At 44.3% G+C, this 19,202-nt stretch overlaps 1 protein-coding gene across 3 annotated transcripts in view; it reads right to left on the minus strand.

The window, feature by feature from the left end:
- Positions 1-19,202, minus strand: part of DOCK1 (dedicator of cytokinesis 1) — a 542,476-nt gene that overhangs the window by 81,152 nt on the left and 442,122 nt on the right. For all 3 annotated transcript variants that reach the window (XM_064269186.1, XM_064269185.1, XM_064269187.1), the window contains exon 33: positions 12,385-12,533. In XM_064269186.1, coding sequence (XP_064125256.1) covers positions 12,385-12,533 — 149 coding nt within the window. The remainder of the gene's footprint in view (positions 1-12,384; positions 12,534-19,202) is intronic.

The raw sequence follows: 19,202 nt of genomic DNA on the forward strand, positions 1-19,202 counted from the left end.
CTCTAGACAGACCAGTAGATCCCTGGTGCAGGTCCATCTCCAGGCCTTTCCTACTGCTCTCCAAAGCTTCCAACTAGATTTGGCAAAGCATCAGGGTGGGAAATGGCCCTCAGAGCTGACTGAGAGTTTCTCAGACTCATGTTTTCCCAAAACTCTGAATTCTGGGGCGGTTCTCGTCTCCAGAATGTTTTCTCAGGGAACATGAAACCCACTGCTGGCTGGGCTTGGGATAACTACCCTGATAACGACAGAACAGTTTTCCCTCTCCTCACTGTCCAGTCCCCCTTTGTTGACAGAATCCAGAGCCTCCAGGGACCAGGAATCCAGCCAGATGCCAGATGCTGCAGGGGCCCTGAGGTTACCCCCCAACCTGTGCCAGGTAAAAAGCGGGGCTAGGAGAAGGTTAGTTTCCATGGAGAGGGAGATAGCTGCACTCTGAATGGAAAGATGGTGGACAAACAAGGGATAGAAGGAAGTAACAGGTAAGTCAGGGTTCAGAAAGCAGGCATGCCAAGGCAGGTGTGCAAGGGACTCTGGGGTCTCTTTAATACCCCTGCTCACACCTGGGCTTCTGGGTAACAAGGTCCATGCCCCCCACCATTACTAGCATCCCATAAGGATTTACGCTGCATGAGAGCAAAGTTTTCCTCTTCCTAGGTCACTGCTATATCCCCAACACCTTGAACAGAGCCTGATATTTATGCTCTCATGGAATGAAGGTGCTGTCTGCACAGAAATTACCTGGAAAGAGTTGGTGTTCAATTGGATGGACTTGTGGTGGCTTCATATGTCAGCAAAGGAGGGACAGCTGATTATCAAGACCCAACCCTTTCCCTTGGCCACAAAAAGCCTGGTGGTAAGTAAATACAGCTCAGCAGAGTGCTGTTAACATGCGCTGCAGGCACCACCTACTGAGGGGGCCTGGGGCGGGGGGGGGCGCTGCTGCTGCACTGCAGCTGATTGCAGCAGCAGAAGGCAAGGGGTCTGGTGTGACCTCGGCACAGAACTGTGTGTCCTCCATCAGGTTACACACCTTAAGCCACAATTTAATACCTGCTACAGATGAAATCTTTCCTGATTTTAAATGACTCAGTATCCTGTTGTTCTAACAACTGGTTAATTGGAGAAGCTGGACCATATGAAGAAGAACGTGGCATCAGGACTGCAGGAAGACTCATTAACAACCTGCGATATGCAGATAATACAACCTTGCTTGCTGCAAGTGAAGAGGACTTGAAGGGCTTACTGATGAAGATCAAAGACCACAGCCTTCAGTATGGATTACACTTCAACATAAAGAAAACAAAAATCCTCACAACTGGACTAATAAGCAACATCATGACAAACGGAGAAAAGACTGAACTTGTCAAGGATTTCATTTTACTTGGATCCACAATCAATGCCCATGGAAGCAGCAGTCAAGAAATCAAAATAAGCATCGGATTGGGCAAATCTGTTGCAAAAGACCTCTTTAAAGTGTTAAAAAGCAAAGACGTCAATTTGAGACTAAGGTACGCCTGACCCAAGCCATGGTGTCTTCAGTCACCTCATATGCATGGGAAAGCTGGATAGAGAATAAGGAAGACTGAAGAAGAATTGATGGCTTTGAATTACGCTGTTGGCAAAAAATATTGTATATACCATGGACTGCCAGAAGAATGAACAAATCTCTCTTGGAAGGACAGCCAGAACGCTGTCCTCAGAAGCAAGGATGGTAAGACTTCATCTTACGTACTTTGGACATGTTGTCAGGAGGGATCAGTCCCTGGAGAAGGACATGATGGTTGGTAGAGTAGAGGGTCACTGAAAAAAGAGGAAGACCCTCAATAAGATGGATTGACAGTGGCTGCAACATTGGGCTCAAACACAGCAACAATTGTGAGGATGGTGCAGGACTGGGCAATGTTTTGTTCTGTTGTACACAGGATCACTATGAGTCAGAACTGACTAGATGGCACCTAACAACAACAAACGAAACAAGGCTTACGACAAGACCGGAGACAAGTATTGATCCTGGCTCGACATCAAGGAGTCAGCTACATCACAACGACCCAGGGCTTCCTCAATCCCTTGTATTCTCTTCTTGATCTTCTCCATTCTCTCCTCCCCTCAAATAAACACCCTCTTTTTGATTCTGTTTGCCCTAAAAAGTTCAGGGATTTCAGGAACATAGAAAAAGAGATGGTCTGCTGAGGAAGAATGACTTGCCTATTTTTTTTTTTCACCTGAAGTCTCATGATAACAACTTCCGCTGTTAAATAACGACCTTTTGATGCTAACCCACTATTACCCTACTCTTTACAGAAAAGAATTCTGCAAAAGGCAGAGATTTTTGGACTCGAATGCAGAGCAGAGAGCTTGTGACTCGCCCAAGAGTCAGCCTTTCAAGGCAGTCCCGATCCGAGATGGTGCCATACTGGGAACTTCCAAGAGAAAACGAGCAATGAGTGCTGATGCTTCAGAGCAAATAATCGAGACACAAAATAAGACTAAATTCAATTAAAACACATTATCCAATTCCGTACATGGTTGATGAGCACCCACAATGAGCAAGGCATAGAGAATGCAGAAAAACATGCACGCAAAACACACACTTGAAATCACTCGTGGCTAGGCTAGTCAGGGGGATTTGAGTGTGGAGTCTAGTTTATGAAAAGGCACGTTTCCCTGCTTCTGAGTAAACCTAGCTGTCACAAACCCGGGCAAGACCAACGCTGCATCTCCTTCAGCAGGCTGCTGATCAAATTTTGACTGATGAATTTCATGTTTTCTAAAAAGAGCAGATGAATGATTAGGTAATCAGAAGAACACAGCTGATTCTAATTTTACTAACCTCTAGTCTAAACTACGTAATTTGCACAAACACCTGGCAACCCCGTTCTGTTTATCAGCTAGCATTCAGTACCAGAGATCCACAGAGAGCTGCTAATTCTAGAGCCTCGTTCTTTTTTTTTTTACAGAATATACAAGAATCAGCCGGGTAGTGCTGTGAACTGTGATCATAATCAGAATTAAATGACCCCGTCCAAATAAACTGGAGAACGCACTTTTGCTGACAGAGCAGGTTTTATAAAAATCACGTTTATTATCTTTCTTGTAAACGCACTCGGTCTGGTAATTTGCAACAGGGTTCTCTATCTTTAGGATGAATTAGTAAGGATTTACTGGGTTGCTCCAGAGGTGGCAAAGGCTCACATGTGAACCAAATCATTACATTTTCCTCTCTTTTCAGAATCACCAGTAGCGGTACAAAAATATCCACAGGGTGTACAACTTCAAATATTAAACAGAGTGTCTCTGAACGTCTGATACTAGCAGTGCTCCAAGAAGCTGAAACTAAGAGGACACTTAAGAATACAAGGCCCTTTGGAAGGCGGCTGTTAACATTGAACTCAGCGGAGCGGGGTGGTGGTGGTGGGGCTGTGTTCAAAGCGGTATCGACTTTGTTGTTAATTTAATTAACTTAGGAAGTGTTTCTCTCGCCACTCCTTGCCACGGTTAACTGGGGTTATTGCTTCTCATTCAAGAGGCTGTGATGTGAAGGGTCTCTGGTAGTGGGTAATCCCAAAGCCAATCATACCTGCTTTGGAATGCATAATTTTTGTTTTGGGGTTAGATTTACCCCTCTCGCTGTTAGGCATTTACAAATGTATAAAACCCACACCTGCATTCTCCAGGCAGACTAGCTCTGGGGTTACAGCGGAGCGCAGCAATAAGCTGAACCAGGATTGAAGAGTTTGCACAAATAACTCGCCACATTGATGAAGTGCTTAGAAGTTATCAAGAGCTAGATGAAATCTAAAATCTGTGCACACGGGCTTCTAAGTATGTTAGCAGCAGGGTTTCTTTGACCCTTTACAGACAAACTTTAGTAAACTGTTGCTCTTTGCCTCCCAGTGCTCCACTTTCTCCTGTTTTTTTCAAGAAAAATGCTCACAAAGGTAATGGAGGGAGGACCCTGGTTTCAAGCCATTTTCTGGGGTCAGAGGGATCCAAGGACCCAGATTCTGTTTGCCTTCTGCACTTTTCGGTGGAACCTACCCAACCCAGTGGAATCACCTTCTCTTTAGCATTTACAGACAGGTGGGTAGGAGAAAGTCACTTGGCCGTATCTACGTGGAAAACATGCTAAGAAGAAGGAACTGGCCAGGTTCAGCAGAGAAAACCCTGGACATTCCAAGCCCTCGGTGTTCTGTGCTCACACACTGACATCCTAGAACTTATCGATTCAATCTATCGCTCAGCATTTAATCCCTGTGCTTGGTAACACTCATATTTTTGTCTATTGTATTCCTCTGGCCTAACCAGTCCATAAACTTAATTATATACTTAATTAATCTCTGGCACTCCACCCCACGTTCCAAAGCCTCCACACACCCCTGTCCATCAAGCAGGCAGCTCGCTGGCCTCGAAGCTTAGAGACCCAGAAGCCCTGCACCCAGGATGGACAGCTCGCTGGGGACTGTGCTCACTGCTGGATGTTGCACCCAGTGACACCTTCGGACGGGCAGCTGCTTGCCAGGTCCCCAGGATGCAGATTGAAGAGTGGCTTTTGGGTTGTGCACAATTACATGGACTCCAGGTATGTGCCTTTGTTTCGAGTCCTGTTTAATTTGGCTGAAGGGGATGATGGGGCCTGCATATCTCTTGAAGAAGCGAGTGCGGTTGAGTTGACTCCAACTCATGGTGACCCTATGTGTGTTGGAGTAGAGCTGTGCTCCGTAGTGTTTTTAGTAGCTGATTTTTGGAAGTAGATCTCCAGGCCTTTCTTCTCAGGCACTTCTGGGTAGACTCAAACCTCCACCTTTTGGTTAGAAGCTGAGCGTGGTAACTGTATCACCCAGGGACTTGGGCACCTCTTCGCAGGAGGGCTTTTCAGAACAGAAGCCCATGTGATCAGAACTCTTGGAGTCAGGGCTATTGGTTTCTTTGATCTCTCAGACTTCCAGTGAAATTAAAGGGCTAATTCTTGCGCCTTATTTCCTCTTTACACATCCAAACAACCTATATTAAGTATTATTTTGAAACTGAAAGCAAAAACCAACAAAAGAAAAATCCCAATGAATCGAAGAATAAATGAGATAAAATCACCAGCAAATGTATTCGCATCCATTTTGTGGTGCAAAATACATCGGCTTTTCCCACCAGATGGAAAGCACTGCCCGGTCTGCCAGTGTGCAGTTGGGTTATTCAATGATTTGCTTAAGGTTACTGGCTTGGGCAGCAGGAGGAGATTATTCAAACAGGAACTCAGAAATGCTGGCAACACGAAGACAGCTCATATTCCAGTATTGTTACAACTGAACAGGAATTTCTAGAAGTTGGGGAGCATTTTCCCGACTCTCTCAAAGATGACAGAAAACAGCTCAATGAGTGAAAATATTATTTTGCTGTGGTGCCTCTTCCACTCTGCTGTTATTAATGGTATGTAACCCACGTGGTCATTGGCTGCAGCTCTCAGCTCTTAGCTCTGTATTTTCCAGCGGCATAACAAATGGGGTTCTTTAAAAAGATGCCAGGAGGGAATTTAGTAGAATGCTTATTTTATGCAGCAAAGCTCAGTGAGACTTAGACTCAGAGAGTTATCTGCTTGGGGGGTGGGAGGCACAGGGAGAAGAGAAAAGGTTAGTTTAAGGCCAGGTGAGGGCTCGGCCCGTGTTACCATGGCCGGGCCCATCTTCGCAGATGGTCCAAGGGGTACTGGGTGCTGATGCCTCCAAACCTCCTCCACGCTGGCTTAGCAGATGCTGGAATCTTCACAAGGAGAATCGGCCCTTGAGTCAAAGCCATGTTTCTCCATGTGCCCAGTTTAAGTGTACATGTGCTACTCTTGGCCTGGGGGCAGGGTGGGGGCACAGGGACAGTCAGCTGCAGGGATGGTTTGTGGAGCTGGTAAGCTGTTGGGAAAGGGAGCAGAGAATATGTCCTTAGGGACTATGAAACAGGGTAAATGTACTGTTGTTGTGTGCAGTCTAGTTGATTCTCACTCATAGCCACCCTGCAGGGCGAGTGGAACTGCCCCATACGGTTTCCAAGGCAATAATCTTTACAGAAGCAGCCTGCCACATCTTTCTCCTGAGGAGTGGCTGGTGGGTTCGAACTGTCAATCTTTTGGTTAACAGCTGAGCGCTTAACCACTGCGCAGCCAGTGCTCCTTCATGTAGAAGCACAGGAGAGGACAATTTAGGACAATGGTGGGAGACCTGAATCATAATAGACTCTTAGAAAGGGCTAGAAGAATCAAGATGGCAAAGGGCAGCTGGAGTGTTGGAGCCACTTGGAGAAAATGGGAGACAGAAAAGACAAGGAATGTGCTTTTGTTGAGTGGTGACCGGGAATGGACAGGGCAGAGAAATCACATGGATACATGAGTGATGCTGCAGTGTGGCTGGAGTCCCTGTGGTCAGCGACAGCAGCCACAGGGCAGGGACACTCATGCCCACAATGTGCATATTCATGTCTCCCAGCTGCCTGGAGTATCCACAACACACACACTTAGAAGGCAAAGGGAAAACCCCAAATAAAGCACCAGCCCTCACCATCATGCAAACAGGATGGGGAATGGACACTACAATGAGGATCTGGGGGTTGGGGAAAGTTGTTGAGATCACAAAACACTATTGTTACGGATTAAATTGAGTTCCCCCAAAATATGTGTTGGAATCCTAACCCGTACACCTGTGGAAAATCAAATGACGCATTGCGTTGGGCAAATCTACTGCAAAGGACCTCTTTAAAGTGTTAAAAAACCAAAGGTGTCACTTTGAGGACTAAGGTATGCCCGATCCAAGTCCTGATATTTTCAATCACCTGGTATGCATGTGAAAGCTGACCAGTGAATACGGAAGACCAAAGAATTGATGCCTTTGAAATACAGTGTTGGTTAAGAATACTGAAAATATCACAGATTGCCAGAAGAACAAACAAGTCTGTCTTGGAAGAAGTGCTACCAGAGTGCTCCTTAGAAGTGAGGATGGCAAGACTTTGTCTCACATACTTTGGACAGGTTATCAGGAGGGATCAGTCCCTAGAGAAGGACATCAGGCTTGGTAAAGTAGATGATCAGTAAAAAAAAGGAAAACCCCCAACAAGATGGACTGACACAGCGGCTGCAACAAGGGGCTCAAACATAGCAACAATGATGAGGATAGTGCAGGACTGGGCAGTGTTTTGTTCTGTGTACACAGGGCTGCTATGAGTTGGAACTGAGTCGAAGGCACCTAACACCAACACCTATAGATATAATTCCACTTGGGAATAAGGTTTTCTTGCTTATGTTAGTGAGGCCAATATGGGTATAGGATGAGTCTTGAATCCAGTCACTGTTGAGATTATCTAGAGCAGCACAGACAGCATAGACAGCAAGCAGAAACGGGAGGACAGGAGCCACGTGGAGATCCCCAAGGAACCCAGGCATGCCAGGGCCACGGAAACCGAAAGAGATCTTCCCTCAGAGATAACAAAGAACGAGCCTTCCCCTAGAGCTGGTGCCCTGAATTCGAACTCCCAGCCGCCTAAACTGTGAGAAAATTCTGTTCATTAGTCAGGACCGGCGGTATACACAGCTACCACTTACTTTTTGTACCACTGGGGTTCATTGGGAAGCTTCTGTCCCACTGACAGTACGTGCTGCCGGCAGGCAGGACCCTATCTAACAGTTTGAAACATTAAAAAGAGGCGTGTGCCCCAAATTACTGTTTTTATGGGGTACTGTACGAAGTGGTGCTGAATCATTGAAATTTTGGTAGGAAAAACACAAATTTTGAAAATTTTTATTTGGTATTGTGGAATGAAGCATAAAACAAAAACCATATTAACTATGGAAAATCCAGGCACACTCATTAATTCAGCACATCCTCCATTACTAAAAACACATGGTATCAACAAAAAAATTAAAAAAGGAAAAAAAATTGGGTCATGAAAGGGTTAAAGCTACTCGTTTTTGGTATTTCTGTTACAGCAGCACTAAAAAACTAAGACAGTTATACAGCACAGTAAAATCCACGGCCGTCGAGTGAATTACGACTCATAGCAACCCCAAAGGACAAAGTGGAACTGCCCCATAGGGTTTCCAAGGAGTGGCTAGTGGATTTGAACTGCTGACCCTTTGGTTAGCAGCTGAGCTCTTCACTGGCTCCCGTACAGCACCAGTCTCTTGTGATGTCTTCAATGGACCATCACTCTGCTATAGCCAGGATTGAAGTACCAGCCCGTAATGACGCATGTCATTATTTAGGTGGGAAGGTTGCTAGAAAAACTCAAGGGCATTTGGTATATAAAATGAGGACCTCTTATTTCCATATGCTCTGTCTGGTCCAAGTTCCTCCATGTTGATCTGATCAGCTCTACCCTGCGGTCTCAGGTTCCTGCACAATGCAGCCCCTCAAAGGTGACTTTCCTCTGGCATTAGGGAATCATAGTCCTCAGCCTCTGCTGGGCTTTTTTGGTCACCTATGAGTACCTGCCAGGACAAATGGCATTGAGCTGACTTAAGGCACTGGCAGCAGCTCTGGAAAGGGCGTCTCAGGGGACAAGGGGACACATGGATGGATGGCTGTGTGCTGCTCCATCCCACCACCAATGGGACCACTCACTGCAGGGACCCTGAAAGGCCAGGCTGGTGATGCCAAGGGCAAGGGCAAGGGCGAGGGCAAGGACACACCTCTTCTCCAAGAGGATTCATGCTCTTTCTTGCAACAGTGGGGGCTGGAAAGAGAGAGACTCTCAGGGAAATATAAGAGTAGCACAGGCTAATGAAATGCCCTTCACTGTGGTGGCAGGACACAAGAGCAGCCTCTCCGGGGGAGCTTGAGAAAGCCTGTAATATGTGTTTTGCTGTTTCCATAATGGCGTGAGGCAGTCTTAATCTTGAGTAAATGGCAGGTTTTCCTTCTGGATCCAGCAGGGCCCCTCTCCACTCCAGTTTTAAGCCTAACGAAGTCCAGACAGATTATGTATTTCACAGACAATGGCATATTAAAGCCCACCCCAAAAGTCATGATGTTGTTGTTGTGTGCTGTTGAGGTGATTCCAAATCATAATGATCCTATAGGACAGGGCAGAACTGCCACGTAGGCTTTTCTAGGTTGTAGTCTTTATGGGAGACGATCCCCGGATTTTTCTCCCATGGAGCTGCTGGTGGATTTGAACCCCTGACCTTTTGGTTAGCAGTCGAGTGTTTAACCACTGCACTAGCAGGGCTCCTATTCCAAAAGATATCCCCCAAAAAACAAACCCATTGCCTTGAGTTGATTCTGACTCACGGCGGCCCTTTTTAGGGCAGAGTAGAACTGCCCCATAGGTTTTCCAAGTAGTGGCTGGTAGATTCGAACTGCTGACATTTTGGAGAGCAGCCTAACAGCAACCTTTCAAAAAAACGGTATGTCATCTGTTTCGTAGAAACCAAAACCCTAATGTCTTCCACTCACTCCATTAGGCTTGCACATCTGCTGTCAAAGTGGAGCCAATTTAAACCCTTGTTGATGTGACTAATAAGGTTAGATAATTGGATTTGTGGCAGATTAGTTAAACGGCAGCCAGCCATGCTGATCCTAGAAGTTCCCTGGGATGAAGAAACAGGCAGCGACCACAGTGCACTGGTGTTCCGTAATGAGCCCACTGAGCAAGTATTTACTGACACTATGTACAGGGGCCAGACCAACAGAGTATGAGTTGAACCAAGAGCAGAGAAGATAATGCAAGTTGAGGGACAAACCCTGTGGTCCTGGAGGGCCTTGAACTAGAGCAAAAGAGACTGAGAAAACCAGGTGCATGTTGGAGACAAGATAGAGGAAGAATTGACAAGTCTTGGCAACCACCTGCCCAGGGAGGCCAAGACAGCAGGCAAGGACCAGTATAACTTGTAGACCGAGAACCAAATGACCAGGAGGCTGGGCAGGAATGGTTACGACAGAGAAGCAGCAGGTTTGGGAAGTAGGATAATGAACTTTGAGGGGCTTAAATTCCCCCAGGCACTGGTATTCCGTCTGGTAGACTGAGGTATGCCGACAACAAAAAATATTGAGGTATCCCAACAGAAAAGAAAATGGGTCTTTTTCCAATTCACAGGGACAGATTAACAGATCAGAGAGGCATGCTCTCCTTTTAAGAGCCTTGGGCTTTTACGATCAAAGCAGCTGATCGCGCCTGGCCTACTGTGTGTTCTTTCTGTGGACCTGCGTGTTCTTGTTTTGTTTTTATTTGCATACATCCAAGTGAGTCATAAGTGAGGCTAGTGAAATTGTTCGTAGTTCATGAGATGGAATTAAACGCGTGGGCTTCAGGGCCATCCGTAGAAGATGTATCCACACACAGGCTTGTATACTGTGCTGGCTCACAGGGGTGCTTCAGACATTAGTGCCACCACCACGTGGGCTGCCTCCTGTGTTCAGCAAAGATGCAGAGCAAAGCTCCAGCTCTGATTATCTGTTGTTGTCATTGTTGCTTGCTGCCTTCATGTCAGCCCCTTGACTCATGGTGACCCCATGCAGGATCGGACCACTGGGATCCAGACGGTTTTCACTGGCTGATTTTCAGACGTAGATCACCAGGCCTTTTTTCCTAGTCTGCCTTAGTCTGGAAGCTCTACTGCAATCTGTTCAGCATTACAGTAACATGCAAGACTCTACTGACAGACTGATGGAGGCTGCGCAATGAGGTGCACTGGCTGGGACTCAAACCCGGGACTCCTGCATGGAAGGCAAGAACCCTACCACTGAACCACCACTGGCCCTCCAGCTGTGTCTAATAAGAGCAATACAAACAGACACCATCTACAGCGCAGGCACTGTGCTGAGAGGGCTTTACAGGGCTGATTTTATTAAATTCTCACAATATCTGCTTCGGGTGGGTTTACTTTCCTCCCCATTATTTGACTTCAGCACCTAAAGTCAGCTCCTGCTTACAGCACAGGGTCTTTAGTTTTGCGTCTCTCTTTTCTGTTATAAGAAGTAGCAACATGGTTCTTCGTGGCTCCTTGCTAGATGCGCGAATGACAAAGACTCACCAGTAAAAATCTCTAAACTACCGAAAGCTCCTGTTAACTAGAAAGTACAGAGGAGGGTAAGGAAAACTATCTACCCTTTAAATATTCCATCGCAATAAAATTGTGCCATCAAGATTTATGTAGCTTTGGTTTCCTTTCAGTCTTGGAATTCTCAAAATTCCTCAAAGATCTAAGTAAAATGCTTAGTATATTCACTTACCTGAATTACTATAATATTTCAAAGGAGGTCGTTCTCAATTTTCACCACCTGTCAGTTGGTCATACTATAGTGGCTTGTGTGCTGCTGTGATGCTGGGAACTATGCCACCAGTATTTCAAATACCAGCAAGGTCACCCACGGTGGACAGGTTTCAGCAGTGCTTCCAGACTAAGAAGGACTAGGAAGAAAGGCCTGGCAATCTATTTCCAAAAATTAGCCAATGAAAGCCCCATGCATCACAGTAGAATATTATCCAATACAGTGCTGGAAGATGAGGCCCCTAGGTTGGAAGGCACTCAAAATACACAGTGGCTGCAGCAATAAACTCGCATATACCAAAAAACACGGTGCAGGACCGAGCAACACTTTGTTCTGTTGTAAATGGGGTCACCGTGAGTCGGAGCTGGCTTGATGGCAACTAACACGACAACAAAGTTTTCAATTTAGAGGGCCTCCCTACTCTTGAGATCCTTCTCTGGCCTTCTGGAAAGCATCATGGCCAAACCATTGGTATAAGGAGAAAGCCAATGTGTGTACGTGTGTGTGTGTGTGTGTGTGTGTGTAGTGTGTGTGTAGGGGGGTGTACCCCCCATGAGTACATATACATTATACTTCTTCTCATAGAATCCAGGAAGAAGGTTGGTTACTGCCTACACATAAGTTCTTCAGATTTCATCCTTCATGGTATTACAGTATGTTTTGAGCAGTTAACATACATTTTCTTTGAGGAATTCTCATTAATTCCATTGTATAAGTAAAGGACCAAGACACACACTTAAAAGAATAAAAGCAAAAGACTTTGGACTTCAAGGCAACAATGGTCTCATAAGCAGTCATGCTAAAAAAAGTGCGATGACATCTGATTAAACACTCCACAAGTGCACATACCAAGAAAGAAGGAAAAGAGTCTTTCAGCTAGAGTTTAACATGTACGTAAATCCAGATAAAAATAAGTGAGTAAAAGCTAAATACTGAGCACAATTCTCTGGTAATGCTGTGTGGAAAGAATGACAAGCTTCTTCAAGGAAAGGCATAGATTTTTTCTCTCTGAAGCTGTAGGGAATTATCTTTTCCACATTCAACACCTTTAACTCTAGAGCTATCTAGAAGTCTCTTTTAAGGTTTCAGACTTGTCTCCTCAACAACACCCCAGGCCAGTTACCACGCACAGTTACCTTACCATTTGGAAGCTTCGAGTCGAGTGGAATTCACATTGCATCATATCGAAAAAGATGGGGATAGTGGCCTTTCGCAGTTCCGTCTCGGGAATCAGCGTCATTTCCAATATTGGGCCGACCATTTCTGGAATGAACTTTATCTTGTGTTGACCTAGGAATAAAGAAATGCATTGTTCAGGGTTATTAAAGGGTTCTAAAATGAACGTGAGTGGACGAAATCCAAGCAATAGGTCGTTGTGGGTCTGAGCACAGGATTTAGGGATTTTGGGTCTGTGGATCCTTTTCTCATCTGAAGTCCACAATTTTGAATACATTTCCAGCCATTAGTCTAGACAGTGGACTGTATTCCAAATGCTACCAGTAAAGCTATTCAAAAAATCCAAACAACCTAAGGCCTGTAGTCACAACTTTTCTGTTATAAATGATAAAGGCTGTTTCACAAACAGGCAAATCTAGTAGGTTGATTGAGGACTTTAGCAGCTAACTGTTACCTAGTTTGGGGAAGGGCAGAGCTCAGACTCTGGAGACTCAGCATCTAACTTTGGGCACAGTGGCGAGAACAGGGGTGGATGAAGATGGAGGGGGAGGGTTGTGCAGAGGGTCTCCTGGGGCCTTTCATCTCCCACACCTGAGGGAGGAGAGTTTACCACTCGGCACCTCTGGGAGTAATGCAGAGTGGTTTCTGTAACATCCCAAACGACTACAGTAGAAGGAAATCCAAACATAGGTATCAGAATATGAAACTGCAAAAACAGGAAAACTCTGCCGTCTTTGGCCACTGTTGGTTTAGAAAATGCTTAATTAGACTTCTGGCCAACATGGTGCCATGGACAGAAGCATCACACCGTCCCTCCACAGCAAAGACACGAAAAACTAAGTAAGACAGAGACAAACAACATTCCTGGAACCTACAGTGTCAAATGAAGAGATAAAGAACTCAGCCAAGCACCAAATGGAATTAAAAAATGACAAAGGACAGAGAGTGAGGAGAGATACGTGTGGAGGGCCCCATCAGCTAACGCAGCATGGATCCGCCATCTTGGACTCCTGTCGGGGACTGGCAGACAGGGAGCATGGGAAAGCAGCTTCACAGAACTCTCAGCAGGAGACAGCACCCGGTAACCAGCGACACACACTTTCCCACTCCCCATTCTCTCCCTGCTGCTCTACCTCCAAGCTTCCTGGCTGGCTGCAGTGGCTTGGCCGGCTGGCAAGTGCAGCGTCTGTGCCACTTGGAGTCGCCTTACCCACATCAGAGATGGATGGACAAGGAATACAGGAAAGCAGCTGCATGAAGTTCCCAGCAGGAGACGGAGCACTCAGTAATGAGTGATATATGCTTCCCAAACCCCACTTTGGCCTCCTCTGCTTCCTGCCAGCTACAGTCTCTTGGCTGGGAGGCAACTGCTTTGGCCTCAGGCTGCTTGGATTCGCCCTGCCCACACTGGTCGGGCCCCTGAGCTGGCGTTGGTTCTTTCCGTCTCTTTTGGTTTCTTCTGTGCCTCTTACCACCCCCTCTCCTTTCTCTGGAACACATGGACCCAGGTGCCATCTTTGCTTCTTCTTGAAAGGCTGTGAAGCCAAGCTTGACTGGGGAACCATTCCCCCTGCCTGTATCACCATTATGGTGGGATCCCAGGGTTTTTTGTTTTTTTGTTTTCCTTTTTCTTTTTGCAGTTTAGGAGCCCCTCTGGTCGGGCTGCACTGCATGGCTTAGAAGCCACTCCCCCAATTTGAGCAGCCAAGAAGGTGGGGTCCCTGGGGACATTTCTTTCTTTTTCTTTTTTCTCTTTTCCCCTTTCCGTCTTTCTTCACTTCTCAGTTTTTGTCTCTCTATACTTATCTTCTTTTCCTGTCTCCTGAATATTGGTGCTGTGTGACATCTATATCCCCTCTAGCCAGGCTATACTACGCAGCCTGGAAGCCACTTTCCCAGTCTTAGCAGCCCGACCAGTGGGAACATGGAACTCCTTGGGGCTTTTCTTTTCTTTCCCATATTTTTATCTAATTATTTTTTCTTTCTTTTTCATTTCTCCATTTCTCAGTTTCTTTTCTCTCCACTCCAATGGCAACCTCTTTTAGCACTCTTTTTTTTCTTTCTTTGCTTGTTTGTTTTTGCTCCTGTTTTGCTCTCCTCTTTCCCATATCCCTATTAGCTCCATACATCATAACCTCCCCCCTTCTTTCCTGCCTACCTGCACTGTGCAGTGAACATCACATCCCCGAGTGGCACAAGCATGGCCTATTGGAACCTGCCCAGCACTGATTCCTGGCTTGCCCTGTTGGCCCTAGTACATGCCACAAACTACCCATCCCAGGTGCTCCCCTTCAGCTGAACCTGCCCGGCTGCACCATAGCTGAGTGACTGGCACTGCCCATTGGACAAGGAAGTGAAAAGTATCATGACAACAGATGAGCAAAGAACAAAGAATGCACAGCCTGCCTGCTCAGCCATAACCAAATAAAACAAAAAAGCAGGATGAGACCAACAAATCTACGATCAAGGAATGAAGAAAATTACTGAATGTCCCAAAGACAGCAGACAATATCAAAACATATAAAGAAACAGGACAGGATGGTTCCAGTAGGCGTCTAAAGTAAAACACCAGATGACTTTCCAGTAGAAGAAAAGGCACTAGAACTACCAGACAGGGAATTCAAATCTCTAATATTCAGAGCAATCCAAGAGTTGAAGCAAAAAGCAGACAAAAATGAGGAAAAAATAGACAAAATTTTGGAAAAGGCAGGCAAATTCATGGAAAATACAGACCAAAAAATAGAACAATTCAGGAAATTAATAAAGGAACAAAATGCCAAAATAAATTAACAACTAGAAATCATACAAAAACAACAATTAGAAATCCAGAGGATAAATAACAAGATTTCATAAATGGACAGTGTCATAGAAGGGCTGAGGAGCAGGTTTGAAATAATGGAAGACAGAATCAGTGAAATTGAAGACAAATGCTTGGATACAACTCTGTATGAGGAAAAATCAGAAAAAAAGAATGAAGAAAAATGAAGAGACCCTGAGATTTATGTGGGATACATTCAAAAGCAAAAATTTACAAGTGACAGGAGTTCCAGAACAGGGAGACAAAATGGAAAACACAGAGAGGGTCATTGAAGAATTGCTGACAGAAAACTTTCCTAAAATTATGAATGATGAAAAGCTGACCATCCCAGATGCTCAATGAACCCCATATGGGACAGACCCCAAAAGAAGAACACCAAGGCATATCATAGTCACACTCGCTAAAACCAAAAACAAAGAAAAAATCCTGAAAGCAGCTCAAAAAACCCCAAAAAGTCACATACAGAGCAGAAACAGTAAGATTAAGCTCTGACTACTTGAAAGAAAGGTGGCAATGGGATGACAAATACAAAACCTTGAAAGAAAAAAATTACCAACCAAGAATAATACATCCCACAAAACTTTTGTTCAAATATTATTGTGAAATTAGGACATTTCCAGATAAACAGAAATTAAGGGAATATGTAAAAACCAAACGAAACTTACAAGAATTATCAAAGGGAGTCCTTTGGTCTGAGAACAAACAACATCAGACCACAGCCTGAATTTAGGACACAAGATAGTACCAGCCAGATACCAACCTCTGAAATGAACTCTTGAGGACTATCCAAAACCAATACAATTGCAACAAGGAACCAGTGAGGTTAATCTGTAAATGACAACAACATCAGAACAATAAAAGAGGGAATAAATGGTATAGGTATAGAACATTCTAATGGAGAGGAAGGCAAGGTGAAACCAAGTAATAATAGACTGGTTCAAACCTAAGAAGATAAGGGTAAATTTCAAGGTAACCACAAAGAAAGTTAACAAACCTGGTCATCAAAATAAAGGAGAAAAACATAAAGTCTCAATAAAAACAAAATCTAGAACAAAAGAAATGAAAAGGAAATCCACAAACAAAAGGAACTTAGCACAGCAGAGTAAAAGGAACAAAGAAAATGTTAGCACCACAAAAAAAAAAAGCACTACAAAATGACAGCAATAAACTCACACCTATCGATAATTACACTGAATGTAAATGGCCTAAATGCACCCATAAAGAGACACAGAGTGACAGAATGGATTATAAAACTGGATCCATCAATATGCTGTCTACAAGAGACATATCTTTGGAAACAAAGACGTGAACTTATTAAAAAATCAAAGGATGGAAAAAAATATATCAAGCAAATAATTACCCAAAAAGAGCAGGAACGGCAATACTAATCTCCGGTAAGATAGAATTTAAAACAAAATCCACTGTAAAAGAGAAAGAGGAACACTATATAATGATTAAAGGGAAAATCCATCATGAAGACTTAACCATAATAAACATCTACACACCCAATGACGGCTCCAAAATACATAAAACAAACTATAACAGCACTGCAAACAGAAATTGACAGCTCCACAATAATAGTAGGAGACTTTAACACACCACTTTCAGTTAAGGACAGAACATCTAGGAAGAAACTCAGCAAAGATACAGAAGAGCTAAAGAGCACAATCAGCTATCTCAACCTCATAGACATATATATATAGAACAGTCCGCCCAACAGCTGTAAAGTACACATTCTTTTCTAGTGTACATGGAACATTCTCGAGAATAGACCACATTCTAGGCCACAGAGCAACCCTCAACAAAATTGAAAACATTGAGATAATACAAAGTATCTTCTCTGACCACAATGCCATCAAAGTAGAAATTAATAAGAGGAAGAGTAAGGAAAAAAAATCAATTACATGGAAACTGAATAATACCCTGCTTAAAAACCACCCTGGTGCCGTAGTGGTTAAGTGCTACAGCTCCTAACCAAGAGGTTGGCAGTTCAAATCCGCCAGGTACTCCCTGGAAACTCTATGGGGCAGTTCTACTCTGTCCTATAGGGTTGCTATGAGTCGGAATCGACTGGACGGCAGTGGGTTTGGTTTTTGGTCTGGTTTAAAAACCACTGGGTAATAGAATTAATCAAAGGTGGAATCAAAAAGTTCCTAGAATCAAACGAGAATGAAAACACATCATACCAAAACCTTTGGGACACAGCAAAGGCAGTCCTCAGAGGCCAATTTATAGCACTAGATGCGCACATCAAAAAAGAAGGGACAAAATCAAAACATAAGTTATGCAACTTGAACAAATAGAAAGAGAACGGCAAAAGAAGCCCACAGCCACCAGAAGAAAGGAAATAATAAAGATCAGAGCAGAAATAAATGAAATAGAGAATAGAAAAACAGTAGAAAGAATCAACAAAACCAAAAGTTGGTTCTTTGATAGGATCAACGAAATTGACAAACCACTGGCCAAACTGACAAAAGAAAAACAGGAGGGAATGCAAATAACCCAAATAAGAAACGAAATGGGTGACATTACAACAGACCCAACTGAAATAAAAAGGGTCATAACAGAGTATTATGAAAAACTACACTCCAACAAATTTGAAAACCTAGAGGAAACTGACAAATTTCTAGAGACACACTACCCACCCAAACTAACACAAAATGACATTGAAAATCTGAACAGACCCATAACAAGAGATTGAAAAGGTGAAAAAAAAAAAAAAACAACTCCCAACCAAAAAAACACCTGGCCCAGATGACTTCCCTACCAGTACTACTCAGACTATTTCAAGCACAGAAAAGGAAGCGATATTTCTGAATTCATTCTATGAAGCCAGCATAACCCTGAGACCAAAACCAGGCAAAGATACCACAAAAATAGAAAATGCTTAACTAAACAACTGTGTTCTTACTCTCACCTCCTCACCTGCCCTTTCTAGATAGGATTTTTAAAGAAATCAGGAGAGTGTTTTACAGAAGGTTTTTAAAATAATAATAATATTGCTACTGTGAATTATAATGAGTATTTTGGTAGCAGCTGACATTTTCTGAGCACCATCTTCACAACAGGCCCGAAGAAAGCGATTACGAAAACGGTTTCATGTGTGTTATCTCATTGACTTCTCAAGATGGCCCTATGTGATGTGTACACTCCTTAACCCCACTTTACAGACGAGGAAACTGTGCTGTTCCCAAGGTCAAAGAGCTAGTCCAAAGATGAAGAAGAGGCAGAATTTGAACCTAGCCCTGTGACTTGGAAGCTTCATCTGTGTGCATCATTTTCTCTGACTCTTTCCCTGCCTCCTTGGCATGGTTCCCTCCATGCTGGGACTCTCCCCACCTCTGTGTACTAAAAATGATGCCACTCTCTAAACTGTCTCACACAATTGTCAAGTTCTGCAGAGGACGGCAACCTGTCATTCTATCCAGCACAGCTGGGGTATGAAAATCCTTCCAAAATAAACCCCCAGAACTAAATCCCCCTTGCAAGAGATGCGCTTCTGGCAACTGCCAAAACCTCTTTTTAGTCTCTTCCATTCCAACTGCTTTTGCTGCAAATCTTGGTACCTTGCATTTGAAGTACCTGCCTTTGGCTCGAAACTCAGAAGTAGCACTGGAAACCCCTACTGAGCAGAGCCGCCAGCATTGGTCAGGCCTGGTTTATTGGTTAGCACCGCCCCCTGCTGGTTAAGGGTTTGCTTCCACAGAGCCTTAGCCTAGCAGCGCCAGCCCCCCGCCCCCCCAAGGTGTGCTGCTTCCAAAGTCTCGAGAGCAGAGAGTGAGCGAGAACAAATCCATTGCCACTTGAGTCAATTCTAACTCATGGCAACCCCCACAGAACACAAACCATTTGCGCCGCCTAGAGACCTATGACTTATTGCTGCCGACTTGATTCCAACTCATGGCAACCCCATGTGTCACAGAGTAGAATTGTTCCACAGAGTTTTTTATGGCTGTAATCTTTAC

The sequence above is a fragment of the Loxodonta africana genome, chromosome 16 (assembly GCF_030014295.1).
Source record: "Loxodonta africana isolate mLoxAfr1 chromosome 16, mLoxAfr1.hap2, whole genome shotgun sequence".
Taxonomy (NCBI): domain Eukaryota; kingdom Metazoa; phylum Chordata; class Mammalia; order Proboscidea; family Elephantidae; genus Loxodonta; species Loxodonta africana.